We start from the raw sequence: 12,886 nt of genomic DNA, 5'->3' as shown, positions 1-12,886 counted from the left end.
TTGGCAATATGGAGTCATTGGTCACTTTGATGAAGTGTTGGTGGAGAGATGGGTTCAGAAATTCTCCTTTGAGGAGAAAACAAGAGGTAAGAAAATTGACATATAGACAGCTCTTTCAAGAAGTTATTTTTGTGAGGAGAAGTTGACGAATGGTTAGTAGCTGGAGGAAAATGTGAAGCCAAAGATTGTTTTTCTTCTAAAAAGCTCCCTCTCTCTGCCCTATCCACACTAAATCCATCACCAAGTTTTATTTTACCTCAAAAAATTGCTCACACCTATTCATTTCTCTCCATTACGCCCAACCATTACTCACCCAATTTATCATTATCTCCCATATAGACCACTATAATAGAGGTTAGAACCAACCTCATACCTTCAATATTATCTTCATTCAATCTCTACACTTCAGCCAGAATTTTTCCAAATACAAATCTGATCAAGTCACCGATTCCTTCTTCTCCAGTCCCATTATATTTTAAAGGACTTCATATTGCTTTTAGGATAACAATATAACATGACTTTTAAGACCCTACATGCTCTGGCTACCCATAGTCTCCAGATTCACATCCTACTTTCCCTCCTGCTTTATGTGTTTCTCTTAATCTGACTGCTAGATTATGGTACCTGATGTTTTCTCTGTCTAGAATATTCTTACTTTCACATCTTTCCTCTTCCACCAAACTCTACCTATTATTTCTTCAGATGCCCTTGTTCAATCCTCCCCTCCTCAGGAAAGCCTTTCTCAACCACTCTATACAGGATAATTCCCTTTGTTACATCACACAGCACCAGGTAGCTTTCCTCAATAGCACTTTCCACAGTTGTAATTTTTCATTTCCTTGTGATTATTTAATTGTCTGTCTCCCTTACTACTATTTAAGTTCCATAAGAGCAATGACAATTCTATGAGGGTAGTGATTGTGGCTTTTTTTCCCCTTACCACTAACACCCAGCACATCTGGCATATAATAAGTACTCAAATATTTGTTAAGTGAATTGAATTAAATAATGAATGAATCCTAATTGTTAATACCTCCTTAAGTAACATAATATGATCTCTTGAATTAATTTGGAATTTTTCTAGTACCTCTGAAAGAAGAAATGGTAATCAGCATTATTATTATTTGGGGAGGGCAACAATTTAGGAACTTCTATCAATACATTATCATTCCCCATCTGTAGGTTACATTAAGGTTTACTCATGTGTTGTGCACTCTGTGGATTTGCACAAATGTATAATGACATTCGCATCTGAAAGTATCACAAAGCATTTTCTTTGCTCTAAGAACCCTCTGTGCTTTAACTATTTCCTTCCTCCCTCCAGCAACCACTGATTTTTTTTTTTACTGTCTCTACATAGTTTTGTCTTTTCCAGAATGTCATGCAGTATGTAGCCTTTTCAGATTTGCCTCTTTTGTTCTAAAATGTGCATTTAAGTTTCCATGTCCTTTCATGACTTGACAGTTCTTTTCTTTTTAGCTCTGAATATTATTCCATTTTCTGGAAGAATTATTTCTTAAATCCTTAAGTTTATAATAACTGTTTGAAACCACATTCCTTTGTACTTAACTATCTGCCTTTGATCAGCTGAGTTTTTTCTTGCCACTTCATTATTTTTAATCCTTCTTCATTTGCTTGCGGTTGCATGGATAATAAAAGATCACAGGTACTCTTCCTTTGTAAGTCATTAATTTCAATTCAGTTTCCTTCTTACTTTTTTCCAGAGGTATTATACCAAAAGTGACCAATGAAATTCATTTAATTTTCTTTGTTATGAAAGACAAATTTATAAAAAAAGCTAATTAACATTAAAGTCAACTAATTATCTCACAACCAGAAAAAAAGTGACTCCTGGTTAATACTCAAACTAGAAATATTGACCCTTTATAATTAGCTTAATTTATATTCTTTGAATAAAATAGATATAATAAAATCTAACATGTTAGAAGAAAGTATATAAATTGATGAGTGTTTTTAAAAATAAATATGCTGTAATATGTTTATTCTGATATTTAAACCCTTAGTATAAATATTAGAAATAATTATTTAATTGGTTTATGACCTATTTCATGTTTAATAATATTCTCTATAAAATATCTTTCAGAGAAATATTTCAAAATTCCAAATTTAAAGCAACTTGTGAGAGATTCAGGCAAAAACCATCAAAGGCAAAGATGAAATCTCATTCTCAATGTGTTTTTATTTCTCGAAATTTTCATACTGGAAGATTCCAATTACAGGTATGGTGTAATATTTTATACCAATCTTTCCAAAAATTTTGGTATCATGTCATTAGCATTATTGTCTTTAAATTTGAAGGATTGGATATCCACTTTTTTTTATGTTTATTTTTTAGTTTTTTTTTTTAGGTGGACACAATATCTCTATTTTATTTTTATGTGGTGCTGAGGATCGAACCCAGTGCCTCATGCATGCCAGGCGAACACGCTACCACTTGAGGCACTTCCTGAGCCCCACACTGTTGTTTTTTTTAATTTGAGGGACAACAGTATGAAGCCAAGTTTAAATTACCCAAGCTAGTTAGAGTTTATACTATAGGAAAACTGAAAACTTAAATGAAAATATATTCCATCTAAAGTTGCTTTTCTGTGCTTTTAGCCCAAGAACCTGCCTTCCCTATATTGGAATTGTTATAGGGCTGAAAATCATGGCGTATGAAAAACTGAAAACAAAATTATCAGGCCAGTCAGAGGAAAAGAAATGAAGAGTTACTCGAATACTCACATAACCCAATTAAACCAATTGAAATTGAATTCAGTTTGCCAAAGAGCTGTTAGCCCTTTATGATATCCCAGCCCCTGGGCCCCCTTCAAGGGGCTTGTTTAGTACAAGTGAGAAAGGCAGACCATAATTTACTTTGTGCTATATGAGAAGTGTCAAAACAATGTTATATGAACAAAGTAAAACAAGCAGAGACTAGCAGAAATTTGAAACTGTGATACAGCTAAGCAAAACAAATATATCAATAGTCATAGAGCGTTAATAGATAGTGACAAACTAATAGGATGCCAAAGTTTCACTTTGCATCTTGAGTACTGAAGTCAAATTGAACTCAGTGTTAGTTCATTTAATAAACATTTTAGTGCCTTTCATGTGGCAGTGCTAATTTTGCCATGGAGCCTATTTATAAACAAATAAGATATGAGCCTAGCTTAGAGAGAAGAAAACCATACAAACTAATAATTACAACACTGTGATAAGAACTCACAAAGTTTTAAGAGTGCAAACAAGGCAGTCTGAATTGAGGAGGGCTTCAATAGAAGACCTTTTGAACTGGTTTTGAGAAATGAATGAAAGTTTGCCAGGAGGAAAGGGAACAAAGGAAATTTTTTATTCAAAAGTAAACGTTACCATTCGAAACCTAGGGTTCATAGAAGGGAGAGGTAGGAAACAACTTTGGAGTTAAGATTTAACGGAACTCCTAAGAATTTTGGATTTTTCTCCTTTGTTTATACAAATCCACGGAAAGGGATTACAGGATCACGGTCAAGAGCATATATTGTAAAGCCAGATTCCACAGATTTAAAACCAGGCTCTACCACTACTTTGTAATCTTAGGGAAGTTACTTAACTTCTCTGTGTCTGTTTGCCTGTGTTTCTGAAAAGTGAGAATAATTCCCCCTCCACTGAGTTGTTGTGGGAGTAAATGAATTAGTATGTGAAAAGCATTGAGAACAGTGAGCACCACCGAAGTACATTATTACTATTACTGCAAGGTTCCTCCCCGCCCAAGAGGACAATTTATTATTTTTATGTACAAAAACCCAACAGTGTACATTTATCCCACTTTAGTGGCAAGTTCTTTATTTAGCCTTTACCTTTTCCAGCTTGGCAATGACAACCACGGGTTTTGGACCCAGGATGTTGCCTCCCCAGTGGCTACGGACCTCATATCTGTCAATGTAGTTGGTTCTAATAGCTTTCACCAGCTTAGTCAGAGCTCCTTTGTCTTCCAAGTTAACCTGTGTGAACGCACAGTGATGCATGTCTTCCTGTGAACCAGACGTCCCAGCCTGACCTTCCCCTTGATGATGCAGTAAGGAACTCCCACCTTGGGACACTAATTTTGCCAAGCAGAAAGGGCAGGAAGACAACCAGCTCCATGGGATCCACGACATGTGCAATCACCACCAGCTGACCCCTTGCTCCAAGGACCAGCGGTCTCTTCGTAGGGACATCCCCTTTGCCAGAGCTTTCTTCTCAGCCCAGGTCAACAGCTTCTGCTTCTTCCCCTGCTTCATCTCTGGTCTGTACTTGTGGGCATGCTTAAGCTGCTGGGTGACTGTTAAGAACCCCTTGCAGCTGCAGTCGGATGTAGCGGGGCCATTTTACAAAGCGGGTAAGGTCCCTTTGGGGCAGGATGTCCTGTCCTATGCCAAAGTTCTTCAGTTTCTTCTCGAACAGTGGGTTCACCACCTTCTTGGCTTTCTGCTTTTTGACCAAGGTGGAGGCCTGGGCCACCTTTTTCCCCTTGACCTTCTTCCTTTTGGCATCTTGGGCGGCTGGAGGAGAAAGAATTGTCTGCTGCAAGATGTTAAGCAGATGAATATAAAGATCAAATTAATTCAGAAGGTTATTTGCTCTGACTTTCAAATGAAGGAGTTTGAAGTAAAGATTGCATTGCAGAGAAAAATATTGTTTCTATGTGTCTATTTGATATTTATTTAATTTATTGAGCATTTTGCTAGGCGTTTGGCTGGTACTAGTGATACAATGATGCCATCATATTTAATGGTGGAATCACCACCAAATAGAAAATTACAAAACTGTCAGAAGTGAAATTTTAAGTAGTTTATTATTCATTCAACAAATATGTGAAAAGCATGTATATGCTAGGCATTGTTTTAGGCAACTGGGAATTTGGTGATAAACAAGTGAGACTATATTCCCTGCTTTTACAAAGTTCGTGGTATAGTGGGAGAGAAAATGTACAAGTAGACATAAATTTTTCAGGAATATTTAAAAAAATATTTTCAATTCATAAATATTTTTATCATTTATGATCTACAACATTTGTTTTGAGATTGTATATACACTGTACAATAGCTACATTAAATTAATACATATCTGTGTTACCTCACTTATTTTTTTTATTTTTGGTGAGAACATTTAAATCTACTCTCAACCGTTTTCAAGAATATAATACATGACTATGTTGGTAACATAGTCACCATGTAGTACAATAGATCTCATGGACTTATTCTTCCTTTCTAACTGAACTTCTCTGTCCTTTCACCCACATCCCTACAAACCTCCCACCACTACCCGGGCCCCTGGTAAACACCATTCTACTCTCTTATTCATGAGTTTGATATTTTTAGATCCTGTGAATGAATGAGGTCATGTGGTATTTGTCTTTTTGTCCCTAGTTTATTTCATTTAGTATAATGTCTTCCAGGTTCATCCATGACAGGGTTTTCTTCTTCTTTTAAGGCTTTTGGTCAGAATTCTTGACAACCAATGATAGGAACCCCATGAAAATTATAATAAGAAAGTTTTAATAGAACAAAAAATATGTGAAAAATAATAACAGAACTATAATAGAACAAAAAAAAAAAAAAGAAAGAAAAGAAAAGAAATGCTGACCTCAGCCATAAAGCAGTTTCAGTATAAAAAGGCTCTTTCATTGTGTCTCTCTTTTTTTCTTGCCTCAATTTCTGCCTCTATATTAAACTCCTCTCCTACTAGAGATAGATTGTTCTATCCATCCTCTGGCAGGAGGATGAAAAGTATAGCAAAAATATGGCTTCATATAATAAAGATCTAGAACCTGATTATTTATTTATTTGTTTGTTCTAATTAGGTATATAATGAATATGACAACAGAATGCATTTTAATTCATTGTACACAATTGCAGCACAACTTTTCACTTCTCTGATTGTACATGATATAGAGTTTCACCATATGTGCAGTCATACATGTACCTAAGGTAATGGTGTCTATCTCATTCTACCATCTTTCCTGCCCCTCTCCTCCCTCTCTTTGCCCAATGAAAGTTCCTCCATCCCCCCCCCCACCCCATTGTGGATCAGCATCCAATTATCAGAAAGAATATTCAGTTTTTGGCTTTTGGGGAATTGACTTACCTCCTTTAGCATGATATTCTACAATTCTGTCCATTTACCTGCAAATGCCATAATTTTATTCTCTCAATGCTGAGTAATATTCCATTGTGTATATATGCCACAGTTTCTTTATCCATTCATCTATTGAAGGGGCATCTAGGTTGGTTCCACAGTTTAACTATTGTGAATTGAGCTGCTATAAACATTGACATGTAAAGCCTGATTTTTTAAAAAAGTTTTTATTGTGAAATGATGCACACCTACTGAAGAGTATGCACACACATAATTTAAAATAGATTTTTTAAAAGATAGGGTCTCATTATATTACCCAGGCTGGTCTTAAACTTCAGGGAACAACAGATCCTTCTGTTCCAATCTCCCAAGAAGCTGGAACTATAGGTGCACACTATCACACCTGGCTTATAAATGAGATTTCTAATACATGTTACCCAGAATAAGAAATAGAACATTACCAGCTCCTTTGAGGTATCCTGAATCTCAAATCTCTCACAACTTATTTCTTATTTCTCCAGTGAAGGAACTTCTAGTCTGTAAATGCACTTAATCATTTTCTTGTTTTCCTTTATAGTTTTACTATTAATGTTATGAATTCCTGAACGATATGTTACCAAATTTTATACTTTTTGGGTTCCATATCTAATGTTCCCTTTATGTCTAGTATTACATTTATGAGATTCATCAAACTTGATGCACATAGTCACAGTTCATTATTTTTACTATTTGTTATTCTGTTGTATGAATATATCAAGTTGTATGTGGTAGAAATTTGGGTTATTTTCAGTTGTTTCTCCAGGAACTTTTCTATAGAAACTATGTTGAAAACTAGAATTGTACCAGGCATGGAGGTACATACCTGTAATCCCAGCAGCCTGGGAGGCTGAGGCAGGAAGATCACAAGTTCAAAGCCAGTCTTTGCAACTTAGCAAGGTTCTAAACAACTTAGCAACGCCCTGTCTCAAAATAAAAAAATTGAAAATAGGGGGCTGAGGTTGTGGCTCAGTAGTAGAGTACTTGCCTAACATGTGTGAGGCATTGGGTCCTGTTTTCAGCACCGCATATAAATAAATGAATAAAATATAGGTCCATCAACATTTTTTAAAAAATTTTAAATAAAAATAAAAAAGAAATAAAAAGGGTTGGGGATGTGGCTCAGTGGTTTAGGGCACCTGGGTTCAATCCCCAGTACAATTTTTTTTTTTATTTTTAAACTACAATTGCTGAGTCATGGATTATTTGCATGTTCAACATTATTATATAATTCTTTGTTTTAAAAGTAGTTTTATTAGTATACATGTAAAAGATCATAAATTGCTTTATATATTCAACACATATTAATATTTAAGGCTTGTAATTTTTTGACAATCTAATGAATTTGTAATACTATCTCACTATAGCACTTTGTTTTAGTTTTTTAACATGTTTTGTTGTTGTAGTTGTTCTTTTGGAGACAGGATCTTGCTATATTGTCCAGGCTAGTCTCAAACACCTGGGCTCAAGTGATTCTCTTGCCATTGCACCTATCTTAGTTTTGTTTTTTTCTTTAAGTATATATTATTATTATTGTTATCATCATCATCATCATCACTATTAGCTATTTTAGGTCCACAGCAAAACTGAGCAGAAAATAAGTACATAGTCCATATACCCCTTGAACCCCACATATGCACAGCCTCTCTGTCACTACTCTGTACTCAAGGTATATTCATTACAACTTGTAAACCCACATTGACATCATAATCTAAAATTCATAGTTTACATTTAAGGTTCACTTTTAGTATTATGTAGTCTGTCAGTTTAACGAATGTGTAATGATACGTATCAGCCATTATGTTATCATACAGAATAGTTTTACTAACCTAAAAAACTTCTGTGCTCCTCTGATTTATTTCTTCCTTTTTTTACCCTCACAGCCACTGATTGCTATATTGTTCCCATAGTCTTTTCCTTTTCTAGAATGTCATATAATTGGAATCATATTCTATGTGGTCTTTTCAGATTGGCTTCTTTCACTTGGGAATGCCTTTAAGCTTCTTTCTTCCTTATCTTTACATGGCTTGTTAGCTCATTTTTTTCCAGCACTGCATAATATTCCATTATTTGGATATACCACAATTTATCCATTCACTTATAGAAAGGCATCTTGGTTGCTTTAAAGTTTGGGATAATTATGAATTAAGCTTCTATGAACCATCTATATGGAGGTTTTTGGGTAGACATAATTTTTCAACCCATTTGGGAAAGTACCAAAGAACATGATTGCTACATCATATTGCAAATGTGTATAGTTTTGTAAAAACTGCCGAACCATCTTTCAAGGTGGCTCTATCAGTTTGCATTCCCACCAGCAATGCATGAGAGCTATTGTTCTGCACCTCCTTGCCAGCAATTAGTGTCATCAATATTTTGGATATTCCCGATTCTAAAAGATGTCTAGTGGTATCTCATTTTAAGTTACAATTCCCTGATAAACACTTTTGTGTGCTTATTTGTCTACTGTATATTTTCTTTAATGAGGTGTCTGTTCAGGTCTTTTGTTTATTTTTTAATCAGGTTAAATTCATTTTCTTATTGAAATCTAGAAAGTTCTTTGTATATTTTGGATAACAGTCCTTTATCCGATGATGCTTTTTGCAAATATTTTTCCCCAGGCTGTGGCTTTTCTCATTCACTCTATTGTTATCTCACTGTAGTTTTAATTTGTATTTTTTTCTGCTAAAAAATGAGGCAATTGTCTTTTCTAAAGTTCACTGGTTACAATTATTTCCTCTTATATAAAATGCCAGCTATCTTTTTACTTTTTTCCTAATAGGTTTTTTGTCTTTTTATTATAACACTTTGAAAGGATCATTCATTCTAGAAACTAAACCTTTTCCAGTTATGGTAATTTTAATATCTTCATCCATTTTGTAGTTTTTCTTTGCATTATTTTTATGATGTGTTTTTTTATTAATAAAATTATACTGTCTACTTTGTGCTCTATAAATGGATGACATTTTTTACAACATGGTTTACTGAATATTTGAAGCCCACATTTGAGATCTACCACTCAAAAAGAAAGATTCCTTTCAAAATTACTGCTCCTTGACCATGTACCTGGTCAGCCAAGAGCTTGGAGATGTACAAGATTAATGTTTTCATGACTAACACAATATCTGTTCTGCAGCCCATGAATGAAGGAGTAAGTTCACCTTTCAAGTCTTATTATTTAATAAATATATTTCATAAGGCTATAGCTGCTATAAATAGCAATTCCTCTGGGGGATCTGGACAAAAAAATTAGAAAACCTTCTGGAAAGGGATCACCATTCAAAATGCCATTTAGAACATTCCTGATGCAGGGAAGGAGCTCAAAATATTAGCATGAAGAAGGTGGGGGAAATGAGTTGATTCAACTCTCATAGATTACTTTGAGGGGCTCAAGACTTCAATGGAGAAACTAAGTATGTAATAGAAATAGCAAGAGAACTAGAATTAGAAGTAGAGCCTAAAAAAGAGCCCGGCCCCTCCCCCCTCTTGCTTTCTTACTGATACATATGACCCTTCTGCACATAGCTGATTTCCTTTTCACTTCTCTACCATGTTGGGACACAGCCATATTGTGGCACCATGCTGTTTGAACTTTATAGTCATCAGAATCATGAGCCAAATAACTTCTCTACTATATAAAGTACCCAGGCTCAGTTATTTTGTTAGAGCCACAGAAATTAGACTAAACTGGGCACAGTAGCACATGCCTATGATCCCAGCAGCTCAGGAGCCTAAGGCAGGAGGATCACAAGTTCAAAGCCAGCTTTATCAACTTAGTGAGGGCCTTAGTAACTTAGTGAGATCTTGTCTCAAAATAAAAGATAAAAGGACTGGGATGTGGCTCAGGGGTTAAGCACCCCTGGGTTCAATCCCCAGTACCAAAACCAAAAAATACAAACCATATAATTTGCTCATTTAAAATATATGCTCCAAAGGCTGGGAATATAGCTCAGTGGTAGAGTACTTGCCTAGTATGTATGAACCTCTGGATTTAATCCCCAGCACAACAAAAATAAAGAAAGAAATAAAACATAATTTGAGGCTTGGGACATTGCTCAGTGGTACACACTTAGTATGCACAAAGCCCTGGGTTCCCAGCACCACAAAAATATATAAAGTCTATAATTTAGTGGTTATGACTATAGTCACAGAGTTGTAACACTATCCTCACCATCAATTTTAGAACATTTTTTTATTTCAGACTCCCCCCCACACACACATAAACATACTCTTAGAAATCACCCCTTCCTCATTACCTCTCATCCATCATAGGCCTAAACAACCACCAATTCACTTTCTATGTCTATATATGTGCCCATTCTGGGCATCCATTATAAATAAAGTCATACCATATATGGTCTGTTGTGTCTGGCTTCTTCTACTTAGTGTGTTCTCAAAGTTCATCCATGTTATAGTGCATACTATGATATAGTACTATATCCATGTTATAGTAAGTACTTCCTTCTTTTTATGACTGAATAATATTCCATCATATGGATATATGACATTTTGTTTATCCTTTTATTGCCCATTGGACTTTTGGGTTATTCCCATGTTTTGGCTATGTGAATAATCTTATTATAAAAATTTATGAATAAATTTTTGTTTGACCATGTTTTTTAACTTTCTTGGGAATATACCTAGGAAAAGAAATTCTAGGCCATATGGTAACTATTTTTTAATATCTTTATTTTATTCATTTATTTTTATGTGGTGCTGAGGATCAAACCCAGGGTCTTGCATGTGCGAGGTGAGCGCTCTACCGCTGAGCCACAACCCCAAAACCCATATGGTAACTATTTTTAACTGCTAAAGAACTATCAGACTATCTTCTAAAGCACCTGAACCATTTTATATGCCCACTAACTGTGTATGAGGGTCCCAATCTTCCACCATTTAACATTTGTTATTATCAATCTTTTATAATGATAAGCATCCTTGTGAGTGTCTGGAGTATCTCATCATGATCCTGATTTACATTTCCTTAAAGGATGATGACACTTAGTAATATTTCATCTGCTTATTGGATATGTAAATTCTTCTTGGGATTAATGTCTGTTCAGATTCTTTGTCCTTTTTTAAACTTGAGTTGTCATTTTATTACTAAAGTATTAAGAGTTGTCTTCATCTTCAAGATATACATTCTCTGTTAAATATTCTGTTTGTAAAAATGTTTTCTCATTTCATGAGTTTTTAAATTTTTTTTCTTTTTCGCCACTGAGCTACATTCCCAGCCTTTCATTTTCTAATGGTGTTCTTTGAAGAACAAAAGTATTTCTTTTATACAAACAAAGATGTTGTGTCCGCCAAGAACTAAAAAATAAATATTAAAAAAAATTCTCTCTCTCTCTTTAAAAAAAAAAGTATTTCTTTTTCATGAGTCCACTTTTTAAATTTTATTTTTATGCTTTTGGTGTCATATCAAAAAAAGGCAGAAAATACAAGGCATGGTAGTATATACCTGTCGTCCCAGCTACTCAGGAAGCTAAGGCAGGAGGATTGCAGGTTTGAGGCCATCCTCTGCAACTTAGGAAGACCCTAAGTTTCCTGTCTCAAAATAAAAAATAAAAAGGGCTAGGACTGAGCTCAGTCAGTGGTAGAGTGTCCCTGGATTCAACCTTCAGTATCTTAAAAAAATAAAATAAAACAAAACAAACAAACAAAACTATTGTTTAATCAAAGGTCACGGAGATTTATGCATATTTTTAAAAGTTTAACAGTTTTTGTTCTTACTTTAGATGCTTGGTCTGTTTTGAGTTAGTTTTGTGTATGGTATGAGATGTGATTTCATTTGATTGCATGTGGATATCTGGTTGTCTCAATAACATTTGTAGAAAAGTCCATTTTTCCCCATTGAATTTTTTTATATTCTTGTTAAAAATCAGTTGACTATAAATGTGAGTACTTATTTTTGAATAATCAGTTCTGTTCCATTTGTCTAGTATGTCTATTCCTATGCCAGTACCCCATTGTCTTGATTACTGTAGCTTTGTAGTATAATTTTGACACCAGGAAAGATGAGTCCTCCAACTATGTTCTTTTTCAAGATTGCTTTGGACTTCAAGTATTATCTTTCACACTTACATCCTTGATCCATCTTCAGTTAATTTTTGCATAAATGTGTGGGTCAAGACAAGATATACTAATATACTTTCATATCAACAGTGTATGAGAGTCCTCTTTCTCCAATTTTAATTCAGATTGATTTTTTGAACTATTAGCCTATTTGTCTAAGCAATATTTGTTCAAGGGGTTATCCTTTCTCCATTGAACTGCTTTTGCACCTTTGTGAAACATCTGTTAGGCATACGTGTATGAATGTGTCTCTGGGATCTCTATCAGTTCCATTGATCTGTACATCTATCCCTCTGCCAATAACACACTGTAATGATATAATAAATCTTAATCATATGATTTCTCTAAATTTTATTCTTCTGTTTCAATATTGTTTTTAATGTGTCTTAAATTTTTGTTAGTACACATAATATTTGAGGTAATTTTAACTCCAGGTAGAAAAAAAATCTTCTTGAAGTTTTAATGTAAATTACATTTAGTTTATAAATTTAGAGAGCTGTGCCATCATAACTATAACTGGTGCTTATATTGACCTGTGTTTTGTGATATTCATAAATAATTTATCACTTCTAGTAGTTCTTTTGTGGGTTCTGTAAGGTTTTCTTCATACACAATCATATCACATATGAAAAAACATGTTTTACTTATTTTCCAATATTTGTGCTTTTTTTCATTT

General features: G+C 34.4%; 1 protein-coding gene and 1 pseudogene across 1 annotated transcript in view; one reads left to right on the top strand and one right to left on the bottom strand.

The window, feature by feature from the left end:
- The window catches only part of C7H1orf185 (chromosome 7 C1orf185 homolog), a 41,800-nt gene that overhangs the window by 11,717 nt on the left and 17,197 nt on the right, over positions 1-12,886 (top strand). Inside the window, exon 3 of the mRNA XM_076862775.2 lies at positions 2,105-2,240. Within this exon, the coding sequence (XP_076718890.2) occupies positions 2,105-2,240 (136 nt within the window). The remainder of the gene's footprint in view (positions 1-2,104; positions 2,241-12,886) is intronic.
- On the bottom strand, positions 3,800-6,120 carry LOC143403436 (large ribosomal subunit protein eL8 pseudogene; annotated as a pseudogene).

The sequence above is a fragment of the Callospermophilus lateralis genome, chromosome 7, assembly GCF_048772815.1.
Source record: "Callospermophilus lateralis isolate mCalLat2 chromosome 7, mCalLat2.hap1, whole genome shotgun sequence".
Classification (NCBI taxonomy): domain Eukaryota; kingdom Metazoa; phylum Chordata; class Mammalia; order Rodentia; family Sciuridae; genus Callospermophilus; species Callospermophilus lateralis.
Note: the sequence above shows the minus strand (reverse complement) of the source record. Positions and strands in the feature narration are given on the sequence as shown.